Raw genomic sequence first — 16,421 nt, 5'->3', positions numbered from 1 at the left:
ACCTGTTTGAGATCATCAAGTGACAGTTCACTAAAACCGGCCATTTTCCCAAGGCAGCCACCCTGTCGTGCATCTGTAAATTTCAGTCCTTTAATATGTGTGGTATTAATAATTTCTTTAGCAATTTCTTCCTGTATGCATTGAATCTTCTTAGTAAAGAAGACCATTAAGTCCTGAGCAGAGTGTGTCGAACTATCTGCGATAGTCTGTTGCCTTGTAAGCGATGCAATGCATCAATTAGAGACCTAAACGCAATAGTAAGTGAATTGAGTGGGGAGTTCATATGAATGTTAAAGTCTCCCATAATTATAATTTTGTCTGCATAGGTTACTAGTTCAGACAAAAGTTTAGCAAATTCGTCTAAGAAAGTTGTGTATGGCCCAGGTGCACGATAGATAGTTATTACATAAATTGACAATAGAGAGGACCGCATCACAAGAGCCTCAAACGCCTTGTAATTATTAGAGGTACGTGGATTAAATTTGAGCGATTTTTCAGAAATTAGCGCAACACCACCACCCCTTTTCAACGTGCGTGCTATATGGCTACTCTCGTAGTCTGGGGGAGAAGCATAATTTAGCGCTAAGTACTCATCCGGGCGTAACCAAGTTTCACACAGACCCATACAGTTAAGTTTATAATCACGAATAATGTTATCAACAAGTAAAGCTTTTGGAGCAAGCGATCTAATATTTAACAGACCAAATTTCAGCTTTGCTGAATCATTTGACTTAGCTGAACTCTTTGTAGTCTTTGTCGAAATCTTCAAAAGCTGCCGCTCTTGTGGCTTTTCGTGTGGGTTGTCCGGCGAGGGATGAATGGTGGAATTAGTTACATCCTCGCGTCCTTCCTCGCGTCCATCTTGCTGCTTAGACTTCGCACGCTTCACACATCTACCTGCACGGCAACCACGCTTCTGTTTTCTGTCCTTACGGCGCCGTTGACGTCGTTTATTAAGCGGAATAGCCGTCCACAAGGATGCCGGGTCTCTTTGAATTTCGCTCGGTATATCATAGGCGGTATAAAAAGTGCCCGAAAAGTCGAAATTTAGACGCCCACCCAACCGAATAAGTTCGTCCCTACTGTAAGTATTTTTGGCCACACATGTGTCCAAAAGTGAAAGCAAAAAAGACAAGAGAACGGCAATAAATAGAAGATTAGCTGGAGAACGAGCCGCAAGCATGTATCCATGCGCCGCCATGTTGTATACTGTTCCACGTTCGCGGGTTCAGAGTGTTGCAGGTCTAAAAAATAATAATAACAATAAAATAAAATTATATATATATATATATATATATATATATATATATATATATATATATATATATATATATATATATATATACATATATATATATATATATATATATATATTTTTTTTTTTCAAGCATTTTTGAAGGGGCGTCGCTACTACTTTTCGCGGGTGGTTTTGGTCCCCATTAACTGCGATAACCGAGGGATTACTGTATGCTGGACTGGGTTAAGAGTGTACTGTGATGTTAATTTATATATGTTGATACCAAATAACACAAGGTGAGTACCCCCAAAATATACACAAAAAAGCAGAGAGTTGACAGAGAGGGAGACGTTGTTTATTAACATTCGTCAGCGTTCAAACAGCGTTCTCCTTCGTCTAAGGGCCCGGTCACACAGCCGTTTGCGTCTGAATCACGGCCAGAAATTCCTGCCCGTGAAGCAGACGCTGTTGGACGCTTTGAGATCGCCATACAGAGGTCGGTAATTGACACGCGGTTGGCAGCGCGAAAGTTTTGCACTGCTCAAAACTTTAGGGCCCGATCACCAAGCCTTTGACGGGCGTATCGAGGCAGAATCACGGCCAGAAATTTCTGCCCGTGAAGCAGACGATGTTGGACGCTTTGAGATCGCCATATAGACGAGATACAGCAGTGCTTTACACGTGGTCGGAAATTCACACGCGGTTGGCCGCGCGAAAAAGTTTTGCGCTGCTCAAAACTTTAGACCACGTGTTAACCGCGGGCGGCACACGAGGTAATGACGCGGAAATGACGCGGAACGACGTGCTCTGGCCGCGGCCAGGGCGTGGTTACATATGGGTAGGACGCGAAATTTCAGCGGGTAATCGTGGGTGGAGCACAGTCATAGCATGTTCTGCGCCTGTATCACAGTGTTATTACGTGAAATTAGTGTGTTACGCGTGTGACGGTCAAACGCCTTTCTCCGCGTATATACAGCGCGATTTGCCGAGCACACGTCAGTTGTGCTCGAGACGTCAAGGGGTGGACATGGATCCCCGTCACCGTAGTGACCTCGTCTTAAATCCATTTTTATTTCTTGACATTTCTTTTCATTTCATAACAAGATAATAAAATAAAAATGAAAAACTATTACAATAATAACATATTGGCTTCTTCGGTGCCATAGCTTGAAATCTTGATCTTCACGGGACTGTGTCTTAAGCGGTTATGATTTCTATAGCCCGGTGTTATGCCAAGAAATGCATCCCTGCCGAGATTTGCATCTATGCTGGTTCGAGAGCGTTCTCCATCTGGGCACCGGTGCTGTGGAATGCTCTTCCCCCTGAGATCCGATCTGCAACCTCAGTGGAAATGTTTAAATCTAAACTTAAAACTCACTTCTACTCCATAGCATATGAATAACCTACTCTTCTCGTCGGCTGAAAAAATAGTCTGTGTAATATAGTTTAATAATCTGTGAAGCCCTTTGAGACTCTTCGTGATTTAGGGCTATACAAATAAAAATGACTTGACTTGACTTGACTTGACCTCCCCACTACAACCACTTTTACCTCGTTTTATCTCACATTTAGGGAATGTAATGGCGAACATATAACCAAATCCACTTTGTCTTGCATTTGTTGGGAATGTAATACAACATAAACCATTCCGTCTTTGTTTTTGTTGTGAACGTATTTGAACGGTAATGCACACCGTATATAAATCACTTTTGAGAACTGTTATGCACTCTACCGTAAAGCTTATTATGCAGAAATAAGCTTTATGGTAGAGTGCATAACAGTTTCAATACGAGCGATTTGAATAGAAAAAGGCAAAATAAACATGTTACCTGCTCAAAAGTGATTTGTATACGGCGTACATTACCGTTCGATTACATTCACAACAAATACAAAGACGGAATGGTTTAAGTTGTATTACATTCCCAACAAATGCAAGACGAAGTGGTTTTGGTTATATGTTCGCCATTAAATTCCCTAAAAGTGATATAAAAGTGAGATAAAACGAGGTAAAAGTGGTTGTAGTAGCGAGGGGATGCAAATCTCGGCAAGGATGCATTTCTCGGCATAACGCCGGCTCGGCAGCTTTTATACCCGTTGTCCACACGAGAAAATGACGCGGAAATGACGCGTTGAGGAAGCGGAACAGTCGCCGGCGTCTGTTTTGCGGGCATACCACCGATGAACAGCGGGTTGGCAAATTTTGCGCATTTTCCATCGCGGGCAACCACGGGCACAAAAAACCCGCAAAAAAACTCCGCACAATTTTACCCGCGATACAGACGCAAACGGCTGTGTGACCGGGCCCTAAGAGACAAGAGACTAAACTGTGGAAATTTGGAGGCCTGCCTCACTGAAATAAAAGAATGCATGTCACAAGTTGTTGCGTGTTAACTCTAAATAGACCAAAATGTTAGTTATAGGTCAATCTAAATGCCATGACTTGTTCTCTAAAACTGTTCTGAACATTGACAAATGTAATATCACCCAGAGTGACTCAGTCAAAAATTTAGGTGTCATATTTGACACCGATCTTTCCCTTCAAACACACGTGAAGAATATTACTAGAACTAATTTCAAGGTTCTGTTGGTAATATAAAAATTATGCATGGACTTGCTCACTCATATCTTTCCGATTTAATTTCCCCCTATGTTCCGGTCTGGAGCCTTTGCTCTGAAAATGCTGGTCTACTAGTTATTCCAAGAGCCAAGAAGAGAACCGCAAGTTTGAGAGTAAGTTTAAGTAAGTTTAAGTAAGTTTATGGGGCTCCATTCGGGCCCCTTATTTTGTGGAATGCTTTCCCCCCTGAGATTCGATCTGCAACCTCCGTTGAACTGTTTGAATCTAGGCTTAAAACACTTTTATTCTATAGCTTGTGAATGACCTATATTTCCTGTTAATGATATCTGTGTATTAATTGTTATTACAACATCCATTGAAGCCTGGTCATCCTGAAAGGGGGATTACCTCATGTGCGGTCCCTTCTCACAATTTCTTCATTTTCCTCATGTTGAGTTTTTTGAGTTTGTACTTGCCCTCATGTAGGTTTTAGATCAGGGGATGGTGTAATAATGGTCTGTGGTTTGCAATAATATGTGATCTGTGCAGCCATTTGAGAATCCTTGTGATTAAGGGCTATAAAAATAAACATGACTTGACAAAATCTAATACTTATTCAAAAAAAACTATTCCACAAAAATACATAACAATTTCCCTCACTCATTTTCTTCCATTTACAAACATTTCTGAAAAATCTAGGTAGCGTTAAAGAGCAAGTTACTGACCTTCGCACTAGCAGATAGCCATCCACCCATTATCTGCACCACTTATCTTTAGTAGGGTTGCGAGGGTGCTTGAGCCCATCCCAGCTGTCCTCAGGCAGTGGGTATGGGACACTCTGAACTGGTTGCCAGCCACTTGCGGGCACACAGAGACAGACAATTCACTTGCTCATTTACACCTAGGGACAATTTAGACCGGCCAATTAACCTGACATGCATGTCTTTGGAATGTGGGAGGAACCAGAGTGCCCGGAGGAAACCCACGCAAGCACGGGGAGAACATGCAAATGCCACACAGGAAGGCCCTTCGCTGGATTTGATCCCATGACGTCAGAACTGTGCCGCAGTCGCGCTAACCACTCATCCGCCATGCTGCCTGCACTATTAGATCATTTTTCTTAATTTTAATGATCATTTTTGTGCTTTATCCAGAAAAACCTCAAAATATAGCACAACTTGTATAACAGGGTAAAAATATTGTAAAATCTGAATTTACAGCTAAATAATAAACCAAAATAAAGTGGTACTCTGGTCCTCAACCGCCTAAATGCTCAACCAAATCGGTGTTCGGCCGAAAAAAGTGTGCAAAAAATGTTTCGATGCTCGACACGGAATTCGGTGCCCAACCGAAAATAGCGGAGACAAAATAGCCGAAAATAGCCGAGTTAAAGGAATCAAATGAGATTTGGCGCGTAACAAGTGGAGTCGAGTTGAGCTGAGGTGCAGTCGGGGGTGATAGTTAGCCTAGCTTTAGCGCCACTTCTACCGTCAAAGAGTGAAGGGGTACATCATTTTCAAAGTTATTTTTTCCTAGTTTGTGTTTTTGTGTTGCTTTTGAACATTGGTCCCAAGAACAATAGCGATAAAGGGAAGGATAAGAGGACAAATGTCATGTCGGACTTTAGAAAAATAGTGCAAAAGAGGAGGAAGCAGCTGACAATGGGCAGGTTTCTTATTAAAAGAGAAGAGGAAGGCTAAGCAGTAACTTTCCCATATCCATTCCTGTATGCCATGACACCACTGTTCAAAGGTTTGTAACCGATACAAAATATTTTATATTTCTTCTTTTTTATGTTTATTATATATTATGTACACACTGATGGTCTTTAATGTTGATTAGATACACGTTTTCTTAATATTTTAGGTATTTTTTTATGGGTGGAATGGATTAAAATACTTATCATTGTTTCCTATGGCGAAAACATTTTCGGTACTCAACCAACAACCAGTAATACATTCTGGTTGAGGGCCGAGGTACCATTGTAAATAATCTTTATTACCTCCTGAGCTACAGTGACTACAAATGATAAGACAAAAAATATACAGTACATTTAAGCAACGTGATTATTTATGCAGGCAGCACGGTAGCGCAGAGGTTAGCGCGTGCGCAGCAAAGTTCTGAAGTCATGAGATCGAACCTTCCTGAGTGGAGTTTGTATGTTCTCACCGTGTTTGAGTGGTTTTCCTCTGGGCACTCCGGTTTCCTCCCACATTCCAAAAACATACATGTCAGGTTAATTGTCTGGTCTAAATTGTCTCTAAGTGTGAATGAGGGAGTGAGTTGTCTGTCTTAGTGTGCCCTGCGACTGGCTGGCAACCAGTTCAGGGTGTCCCCTGCCCACTGCCAGAAGAGGGCTGGGATGGGCTCCATCACCCCCGCGACCCTACTGAGGATAAACGGTGCGGCTAATGGATGGATGGATGGATTATTTATGCTATGAAAAACCAACATTTAAACCGGTGCCAGGAATTCTTGATGATAAAAAGTGTGCCAAAGCTCAAAAATGGTTGAGAAACACTGCAATAGACAAAGTAACATCTTCAGCGAGAAGCACAGCTACAGACTATAATATTTGTCCCGTTGATAATGAATAATTAATCACAAAAATATGTCTTGTTCTCTACTGGTCATTTATACTTGGGTTATCTAGTAAAATAATCTCAGGCTATTTTCCACGCAGGCCACCCTTTGTTTCCTGAGCATTGGATTCCTTTACTGAAGGTAATTCCCTCTTCCTCACCCATCTTTTATTACACTTTACCTTTGAAAATAAATAAAAACAGTTTTTGTCTGTAAGCCAAAAAAATGTTATCACAAGTATATCCATCCATCCATTATCTGCCCCGCTTATCCTCAGCAGGGTCGCGGGGGTGCTGGAGAACCATCCCAGCTGTCTTCGGGCAGTGGGCAGGGGACACCCTGAACTGGTTGCCAGCCAATCGAAGGGCATACAGGGACAGACAACTCGTTCGCTCATTCACACCTAGGAACAATTTGGACCGGCCAATTAACCTGAACTGCATGTTTTTGGAATGTGAGAGGAAACCGGAGTGCCCGGAGGAAACCCACGGAAGCACGGGGAGAACATGCAAACTCCACACAGGAGATTCGATCTCACTGCCGCCTTGCTGCATCACAAGTATATATTGAAGTATTATTTATTTCATCTTTTGCTGGGTTGGGCAGGTAAAAAGTAATTTCATCACTACTTCTTCCAAAAAGTAGAATTACTCCATAGTAAAAGTAACTAGCTACAGGGGAAAGTGAGTATTTTCATTACTTTAAAAAAAATCGTTGTACGTCAAAGAATTTGAATTTTCTAAGCCAATACCAAGAACAGCACGGCCGCACAGTGGTTAGCGCGTGTGCGGCACAGTTCTAAGGTCTTGGGAACCTCCTGTGCGGGTTCAAATCCTGCTACCGAAATTACTGTGCGGAGTTTGCATGTTCTCCCCGTGCTTGTGTGGGTTTCCTCCGGGCACTCTGGTTTCCTCCCACATTCCAAAGACATGCATTTCAGGTGGATTGGCCGGTCCGAATTGTCCCTAGGTGTGACTGAGCGAGTGAGTTGTCTGTTCCTGTTTGCCCTGCGATTGGCTGGCAACCAGTTCAGGGTGTCCCCTGCCCACTGCCCGATGATTGCTGGGATGCGCTCCAGCACCCCCGCGACCCTACTGAGGATAAGCGGTGCAGCTAATGAGATGAGAGATGAGATGAGAAGCAAATACCAAACACCGCGAGAAAGTCTTTGACCTGAGTTTACTTGTAGAAATGGTAACTCCGAAAATTTTTAGAGAGCCAGCTCTTTTGGCTCAACACACCAAAACCTTCCGGGTCCAAAACGGCTCGTCAGGAGGTTTTATTAATACCAATATTAGCAATTATTATTAAACATTATGCACGGAATGACTTAGAAAGGGTAAAACATAGAAAAAAAGACAAAAATATATATTTTTAAAAAGATACAAAAGAAAAAAATACTATAACAAAAATAACAAAAGATAAATGAACACATTAACAATAAAAACACGGGAAATATAATTTAACAATTTAAATACTATTTAACCTTTTCTTAACTCAAAAAGTTGAAGTCAACAACACAAAATCCATGGAAAAAATCATATTGACCAATAAAAAGACAAAAAAGCCCTTGTGCTTCTAATAGCCGGCTCATGAAGACGTTTCATGAGCCAACGACACGAGTCGGATTCCGCACCAATGACAACAGCACTGTGAAATGTAGGGCTCATATTTTCTGTGAATCAGCCCTATTTGCCTTTTCCTTTGGCACATTAGTAAATACTATCATGATAATCGCTATCAAACTATATGGTAGTCGCTATCTTAAATGGTGACATAATCAGAAAAGATGTAACACGAATGACTCGGAGGGGAGCAGAAAAACACTTTATTCAGATGAACGCATGGCTTTTCACCTTCAGTAACGGTGACTGTGGAAAAAAGTAATGAGTAAGATTATCCCGTTTAAAAAAAAAAAAAAACCGCTGTTAAATTATAGCCAACCACTGATCATTTGCATGCGTGGATCTGTAATCACATTTTGAACACCTTAAACGACAAGTTGGTCGGCACATTAGATTCTTGCCTTACTTGGACACAAATATGGATGTCAATTCATGTTTGATGTCTTAACCCAGAAAAAACGATATGTTAATCATTGGCCCAGCTCATTGTCGTGAAAAATGTAATATCACCCAACGTGACTCAGACAAAATGTATGTGTTATATTTAATCCTACTTAAATATTACTAAAATAGCTTTCTTGTACCTTCATGATATTGTGGAGATTTGCAAGAAGCTGACTAAATAGGTGTTTATTACTCTTTAGCTTGATTATTGTCATGTCTTGCTCTATGGTCTCCCGATATCTAGCATCAAATGTTTGCAGCAGGTTCAAAATGCGACAACAAGACTTTTGACTGGGATAAGGAATTTTGACCATATCAAACTAGTATTGGCTTACTACTGGCTCCCTGCCCCCTTAAGATGTGACTAAAAGTTTCTCTTACTAACATACAAATGGTATGCATGGACATGTCCCCTCTTATCTCTCTTGACTTCCCCCTATGTTTCCACACGAAGCCTTAGCTCGGAAAATGCTGGGCTACTTGTTATTCCAAGAGCCAAGAAGAAATCTGCAGCCTTGAGAGCGTTCTCCCACAAGGCCCCGGTGGTGTGGAATGCTCTGCCCCCTGAGATAAGACCTGCAATCTCATTGGAAGTGTTTAAATCTATACTTAAGACACACTTCTATTCCATAACTTATGATTGATGGCCACTCCATACTTTACTTTTCCTTTCCCTTCTGGCTGCCTGGCTGGTAGCAAAATGATGGAGGAGGAAGAACCAGGATGAGTCAGCGGACCATTACCTGGACCTGAAGCATATCATTATCTGAAACGACCAGCCGGCTGTCTTTGACTTCTTGAACTTGTTAAACAATTTTACATATAACATACGGTTGTTGTTGATGTTGACTGCATTTTGTGCAACATTTATTGCCACCTGATCACCTTGGAAGGAGGATTACCACTTGTGTGGCACCTTCTTAATGTTATAAGTGTTTTTTAAAGCTGTGCCTTATTGGTTGTTACATGAGTCTTGAGCAACAGGTGTCATTCTAATCGACACTGAGCAACTTAACGGCTGCTTAATGAGCCCGATAAAACAGTGGGGTACCATTTTGGTAAATAATACACAGTATAGGATTAACACTGGGTTTATAGATTTGTATAGATTGTAGCTTTACCCTACTTTCCAGTCCCCCTCACTTTTCCTGACAAAATTGTCATCCCTCTGGCTGCTACAACTACCCCAAAATAACCTGGGGTACTATTTAACAGAGTATGAGGTACAAATACAAAAAATCAGGAAAAATAAATAAATAAATAAAATAATGCACCTAAGCCCTTCCAGGCCAGCCCAAGTCTTTGAGAAAACTGCGCCGGCCGTGTTGCACAAGGCCAGACCTTTCCAGACCAAGATGAGAGTGAGCAGAACGCCAGCCTATCAGACCCTGATTGGTCCGCGGCACCGGAGGGGAGGCACCAACCTGAGTCAAAGTAAACTAGTCAGTTCACTAAGAAAAAAGACAGACAATATAAATTGTTAGTTTGGTTGATAGTGTAGAAAAAAAATGCTTTTAATTATATTTTTTGTTTATTTAGAATCTAATTCGGTGGTTACCGAGTCGGCCAGCGGGTGGGGCTGGCTACTCACCATCCAAAATAGTTTAAAATAGCCTCTTTTGTCTCTGAAGTATCAAAAAAGAAGCAATTCTCACATCATATTGTATTTTAGCTTTGAATGATTGATTTTGCAGTTTATTGATGTTGGTAATGATTGATCAGTCCAAAAAAATTATAAAGACAAACAAATAAATAATGCAAATTTGGTTTGATCCTAAACAAACTATAATTTATTTACATGGCAAGGAAAATGAAATCAAAAGAGAGAAAAAGAAGAAGAAAAAAAGAGAGAAATTCTATACCGGTTAACAGTACTGGTCAATAGGTTTTAAGGCAATCAACTCATTGAAATGATCAGGAATTATTTTATAGCGTGTCAGAATGATGTTTATACTCAGCACGAAGAATGGTTTCTTGCGTTTCTTTTGGGTCAGACAAAGTATTGTGTGAGGGCAGGTACGGTCGCGTACTCATTGAAAAAGACGGATCTTCCTCCCTTTTTGGAGACTGAACTTGTGGAATTCTCCGCTCATCGACAGAGAGGGGCTTGATCCACGGGCCATCCAGGCCTCTTGGATAGTGTGCAGAATCCTCCTCGCTGAGGGGCCTCCACTGGGTTTTGGACTTCTTTGTCTCCATGGTCCAGGGGTGCAAAGGTCAGGTAGAGTTTTGCCTCTGGGCTCGCTGTCCAGGAAGAAAGAGCAAAGGACTGGCGTTCATGCTTTTAAATGGCGCTGATGTTATCAGTTACCGGAAGGGTGTCCTGTGAATGGTTGGAGTTACCATTGATGCTTTTCAAAATAAGGTTCTCTAATTGGTTTTCGATTTTCATTCGGACACGCAATGAACTACATTTCTGGCCTGAAAAATGACACATGCAGTTAATGTTTTATAGCAGTAAAATAGTTATTGAGGGTTGGAATGATTCAGACATAGCTGTTGGGGTTTTGGTCTTTGTTTCTTGTTTTGACATTTCTTTGTTTAGAGAACCCATGTTTGTTTACAATTTCTGACTTCTTTAGTTATCAAATAAAATCCCTCTTCTTGAGCACCCCTGCCCTCAGTTCCTGCCTCCCCCACATGGGTCCACCATTCTCCAAAATCATAACAGTAGCACGACTGATGGCCTAGATGTGAAAAGGCACGGCCTGCCACTGGTGGATAGAAGGATAGTAGTTTGATCAGTTCACTCATTGACTCCTCTTCAAAGTCAAAGATCCATTTAAAAGAGTTTATGGTCAAGGAGGTAAGGGGGAAGTAAATGTTAGGATGGCTATAGATACATATAAGTTAATACCTCGAAAAGACTTGTAGGGCTTTTTAGAAGTTCCACAGAGGATGAATTATTCATATGTGTGCTGTCCAGCACATACTGAAACAAATAAAAGATTAATCACAAGCTCATGCACACACATATATATGCACGCACAGATGTCAGTACCTCCTTGTAAAGTTGTGTGAGGAATCCCCACTTGTTTGGCCAAACATCTGCCAAATCCTTTTCTGCGTTGACATGTGCTTTCCTGCGTTAAGACACACACATGTACAAATCGCCACGTATTACATTGACGTGTTGGTTTCCTAATTCCTTACGCTACGTATAACCGTCATAACTGATTGACTTATCCAGGGTTTTTCAACCACTGTAACAAGATATTTTCAGTTGTGCAATGGGCAAATTATCCCATGTATATATCTGTGCGGTCTAGCTCCTGGTAGAGTAATCATGTAGTGCTCTTCATACCGTAAGCGTAGCAGTAGCATCAAGTAGCTGATTGCCTTTTTAATGGTGATGAGCGAATTAGTGAGTGAAAGACTGAAAGCTGAGGAGGAAGAGCTTAATGTGTGTCTCAGGATTCACACTGAGCGAGTATAAATATGATGGATTAAAAAATACATTATTCTTTGTGTTTATGTGATTCATATTCAAGACGTGGGCAGCACGGCGGCGCAGTGGTTAGCGCTTGTGCGGCACAGTTCATGTCATGGGAACCTGTCGTGGGTTCAAATCCAGCTCCAGACTTCCTGTGCGGAGTTTGTATGTTCTCCCCGTGCTTGCGTGGGTTTCCTCCGGGCACTCCGGTTTCCTCCCACACTCCAAAAACATGCATTTCAGGTGAATTGGCCGGTCCAATTTGTCCCTAGGTGTGAATGAGCGAATGAGTTGTCTGTCCCTTTGTGCCCTGCGATTGGCTGGCAACCAGTTCAGGGTGTCCCCTGCCCACTGCCTGGAGATGGCTGGGATGGGCTCCAGACCCCCCGCGACCCTAATGAGGATAAGCGGTACGGCTAATGAGATGAGATATTCAAGACGTTTCAATACAGTCCTCGGTTATCGCGGTTAATGGGGACTGTAAGGTATATTAAATCTAGTTATTTGTAATTTTCTCTATTATCTCTATTATTCACGTCACAAATGGCTCTGATGGAATGTACTTGAGTTCATACTATTTTTATTACTTATTCTCTATTTTTCTACTCTTTTATATGATTCTGTTTAAAATATATGCACACTTTCAGTCTTTATTTTGAAGGATACAGGAAAGTCATCTTGGTATGTTTTTACAACTGCTTGCCTTCTTCCAAATAAAAACATTCAGGTCACTGGGCCACGGTGAGAGAAAGGGAGTCATTCAATGGAGTGGGTCCGTTTTTCTCCCCGCGGTTACTGGAGGCCTCCTGTTGATATCAAACCTGCATCTTCCTTGACTCTCATATCAGCCAAAGATTAATATCCCAAATTAATCTGACATTTTGGTGCCGATACGACCCGGAACGTGACCCACAGCAGTCGTCTGACTGAGGAACGGTCTGGAGGGAGAACTTTTCAACAGTTTTTTTTTTTTTTCAAACAAAGGACCACCTGACTGGTTCTTCTTTTTCTCTCTCCCATCGAGTTTCAGTCAACGACCTGGGAAAACCGTTCTTCGAACAAGGGGAGGCTGATCTGATCAATCAGGTGGGATGCATTTTTGATATTAAGATTAAAAATAATTAAGGAAAGCCATAAAATGAAATAAGAGGTTGACAATTGGGGATTCATTAGCGAATTATTAAATTGGTTTGAGGGTTGTGCCTCACCGAGTCAAATATGATTGTGTATGTCCATATATATGTATGATACATATATATATGTGTGTGTGTGTGTGTGTGATTCATATATTGACGAGCCGATTATCGGATTCGAGGATTCGCCTCATCGCTAACGGTGTCGGTAGCCTGTACGATTGATTACTAGTCTCAATCGAATGAAACTAGAGGAATAGGCCTCGTTTCAGTTGCTGTTAACGGAAAGTTAGACGGCACTTTTATGATATTACTAGAGGAATTTGCCTCGTAAATCAGAGAGAGAAGACAGGCATAAAGTGGTTCGCTTTTGAGAATATATATAATCTCTGCAGTCGGCAGAGTCCTCTGTTTGAAATCGTCTTAAAATGAGCAGGCCAAAATAAAATAACCCAGAATAAATACGTGGCTTCATTAAAGTGGGGAGTATTGTAGGAGTCTGTCTGTGGGCCCTATGTCTGTCTGTGTACGTGATTTATGTATCTGAGCTGTTAGTTACTTTTTGCATGTCCCTAACCCCTCCCGCATTCCTCTGGTGTCCTTTGTCTTATGTGTTGTGTACTGCGCATGCGCTCGCCGGCCCATGGAATTATTCCTGCGTTTTGGAGGGGGGGAGAAAGAGAGGCAGAACAAAGGATTCCTTTACACTCTCCTCTCCTTTTTCACTTGAAAATTGATAATTTAAGAAAGAAGAAGTTAGGTAAAATACAATTTGGTAATTTTACATGGATAAATTAAAAGCAATACCAGGAAATAAAATTAATAGAAAAAAAAAAAAAGGCCATTTTTAGTTTAAAATTAGCAAGTCAAAGTTTAATAAGATCAGGAATAAGCTATTGAGAGATACTTTTCTTTGTGGGTGACATTTGTTTAAGAAAAAATGGGCCAGGCCCAAAGAAAGATGCTAGCAGAGGACCCAGATGTGAAATTTATGAATAGAATACACCCTGATAGTTCAAAATATTTGGAGAAATGGCTAAAGAAAGGTTTTAATCAAAAACTGAAGGAAATAGAGACAAAGCTCGAATTGAAAACTGAGTTAATTCACAGGAGAAAGGAAAGGGCTAGGAAGGGAAGAGACACAAGTGAGATAGACTCACAGATAGGAATATTACATCTGTGGATTGATCAGAGTAAGAAAAGAAGGATGGATATTGCTAGCAAGGAAGAGAGAAAAATGTTACGCATGAAGATTGAAGCAGAAGAAGAAACTGGGGTGAATGGAGAGATAGTCAGGAACAGAGTGAGGAGAGAACAGGAGCAGAACGAAGCGAGGGTTAGAGAAGAGGAGTATCAACGTACGGCTGTCAGCGACAGGCATAAGAGGGATGAGCGAGCAAAAGGAGGAAAAGTTGGGGGTGAAGAAAGAGAAATTGAAAAGCACCACTCTCCAATGGGAGGCCGCACCAGAGGCAAGACTTTTCAAGCAAAGAATGAAGAGATGAGTACATCCGCTCCAAAACAAACGGCGAGGATCAACATAACCACCACAAAACCAGCCAACTTGTACCCCCAACTGCCTGATTCGTCCATACCAACAAATCCTATATATCCAATGATAGCTGTTGCAAATCCAGCTTTCGGAGTTTTGGGCCAAGAAAGACAAATTCACGTTTATCGCCCTTGGACCCAAACTGAGATGAAAGAAGCCTGTGCTTCCATCCCTCCTTTAGAGCAGAACGTGGGAAGATGGATTGAAGCACTTAGGGAGCTTGTCAACAGCTACAGGTTAAATGGCCCAGAAATTGTGACGGTCCTCAGATACCTTTTAGGATACAGGGTAGGACGGGTTATGGGGAACTTCAACCCCCTCGATGTCAACCAAGTCGCACGTCCATATGGAGATGATTTGACTGCGGATTTCACCCAAATTATGGACCGAACAAGAGAAGCTTTCACCAAGCCACCTGATTTTAGCTCCGTCACCCAATGCCGCCAGGAAGCAGGAGAATCAGTCAGGCAATATGTCGAAAGGCTGACGGAGAAAATGAGAAACTGCAGTGGAGTCCAAGAAGCTGAAGCCCCGGATACACCTTTCCAAATCATGCTAAGGTCGGCTTTCCTAGATGGTCTGGAAGACAGCATCGTCAATAATATAAGAAAACATCTGATCACCTGGAGAACAGCCACAATGAGTGATCTAGTGACACACGCCATCCACGCTGATGATCTGAAGAGGAAGAAGCAAAGCCAGACAGCTGTTTTCACCATAACAACACTACTTGAAGGTCTTTCCGCCGCTGGAAACACCCCATCTGCGCCGATGTATTATGAAGAAGGAAGAAGAGGTCGTGGAAGAGAGAACGGCCGTTTAACCGGAAGATGGAAAAGACGTCCAAAGAAAAACGACAACTGCTACAATTGTGGAAAATATGGACACTTCGCAGATGAGTGCAATTCCAAGCTGAAACCAAGGCATTATCACAAAAATAATAATCCTCAAACATCCGAAGATTGACTAACCGACAGAGAGATAGACAAGGAGGAAGATGAGGAGAACTTTGGTGAGACTAAAGATCTGCTACCAACTCCCATTCTGGATCTCAGTGTATTATTTTGAAATATCTCATCGGTCAATCCTCCTAAAAGACAAGTACAGGTAGGACCAAGAGAAGAACCAGTTGATTTTATAGTAGATTCGGGAGCCCAATCATCTGTGGTTAGAAACCTTCCACCAGGAGTATTATTGGCCAAGTCATCAGTGTTAGTAATTGGAGTAGGAGGAAGACCCGCCAAGAGATATTTCACTAAACCAACGACAGTTGTTGATGAAGATGGAACTGAACACAGAGAAATTCGTTTCGTCTATGTTCCTGAATGTCCAGAAAATCTGTTGGGAAGAGACTTGATAAAAACGCTAGGTTTGACACTAACGGTTAAAGGGGATCACATGGTGGTAAAAAAAGAAGACGAATTCCAGATGCTGATCCTGGAAGGAAGTGGAGCCCCAACAATATTTTACAACCTCAATCCGGTAGTTGCAGGTCCAGCTTCAATTACAACAGATTTAAGATCGCTTCCACTACAGCTGTTTAAGAAAACTACATCGTGGAAACCCCAAACAAAATACCCTTTGCATTGTACAATCAAATGTGCTATAGAGCCACCAAAGCAAGACTTCTTGGAACGTTGGAATAAACTTCAACCAAAAAAGATGACTACAGACAAAGTCTATTGGAGTGACGAATCTGGGTGGATGTTTATCACAGTTCAGCCTCCAAGAAACATTGAGCCTCTGAAAAAGCACGACTTTCCAGGAGAATTACTTCACATACTGCTGGCAAAACCACATGACATGGAATGGAACCAGCTGAAAAGGATAATCCTCCGAATTCTCATCCTAAGAAAC

The 16,421-nt window shown here is 41.7% G+C and overlaps 1 protein-coding gene across 1 annotated transcript; it reads right to left on the bottom strand.

Moving 5' to 3' along the window:
- Window positions 1-9,720: 9,720 nt before the first annotated feature.
- Window positions 9,721-11,770, bottom strand: LOC148363528 (ciliary microtubule inner protein 1-like). Its single transcript, XM_088337314.1, has 4 exons — window positions 11,751-11,770; window positions 11,448-11,529; window positions 11,304-11,378; window positions 9,721-9,870 (listed from the first exon to the last, which is right to left on the bottom strand). The coding sequence occupies exons 1-4, from the start codon at window positions 11,768-11,770 to the stop codon at window positions 9,721-9,723; spliced, it is 327 nt and encodes a 108-aa protein (XP_088193440.1).
- Between the last annotated feature and the right edge of the window lie 4,651 nt (window positions 11,771-16,421).

The sequence above is a fragment of the Urocampus carinirostris genome, chromosome 6 (assembly GCF_059441175.1).
Source record: "Urocampus carinirostris isolate Australia breed hairy pipefish chromosome 6, RoL_Ucar_1.0, whole genome shotgun sequence".
In the NCBI taxonomy this organism is placed as follows: Eukaryota; Metazoa; Chordata; class Actinopteri; order Syngnathiformes; family Syngnathidae; genus Urocampus; species Urocampus carinirostris.
The sequence above is the reverse complement of the archived record's forward strand: the minus strand, read 5'-3'. Positions and strand labels throughout refer to the sequence as shown.

Coding starts and splice junctions, on each gene's coding strand:
- LOC148363528 (XM_088337314.1), bottom strand. CDS start 11,770: ATGCTACTGCTACGCTTACG. Junction 11,530..11,750: donor ATGCTACTGCTACGCTTACG/GTATGAAGAGCA, acceptor GTCTTAACGCAG/GAAAGCACATGTCAACGCAG. Junction 11,379..11,447: donor TCACACAACTTTACAAGGAG/GTACTGACATCT, acceptor TATTTGTTTCAG/TATGTGCTGGACAGCACACA.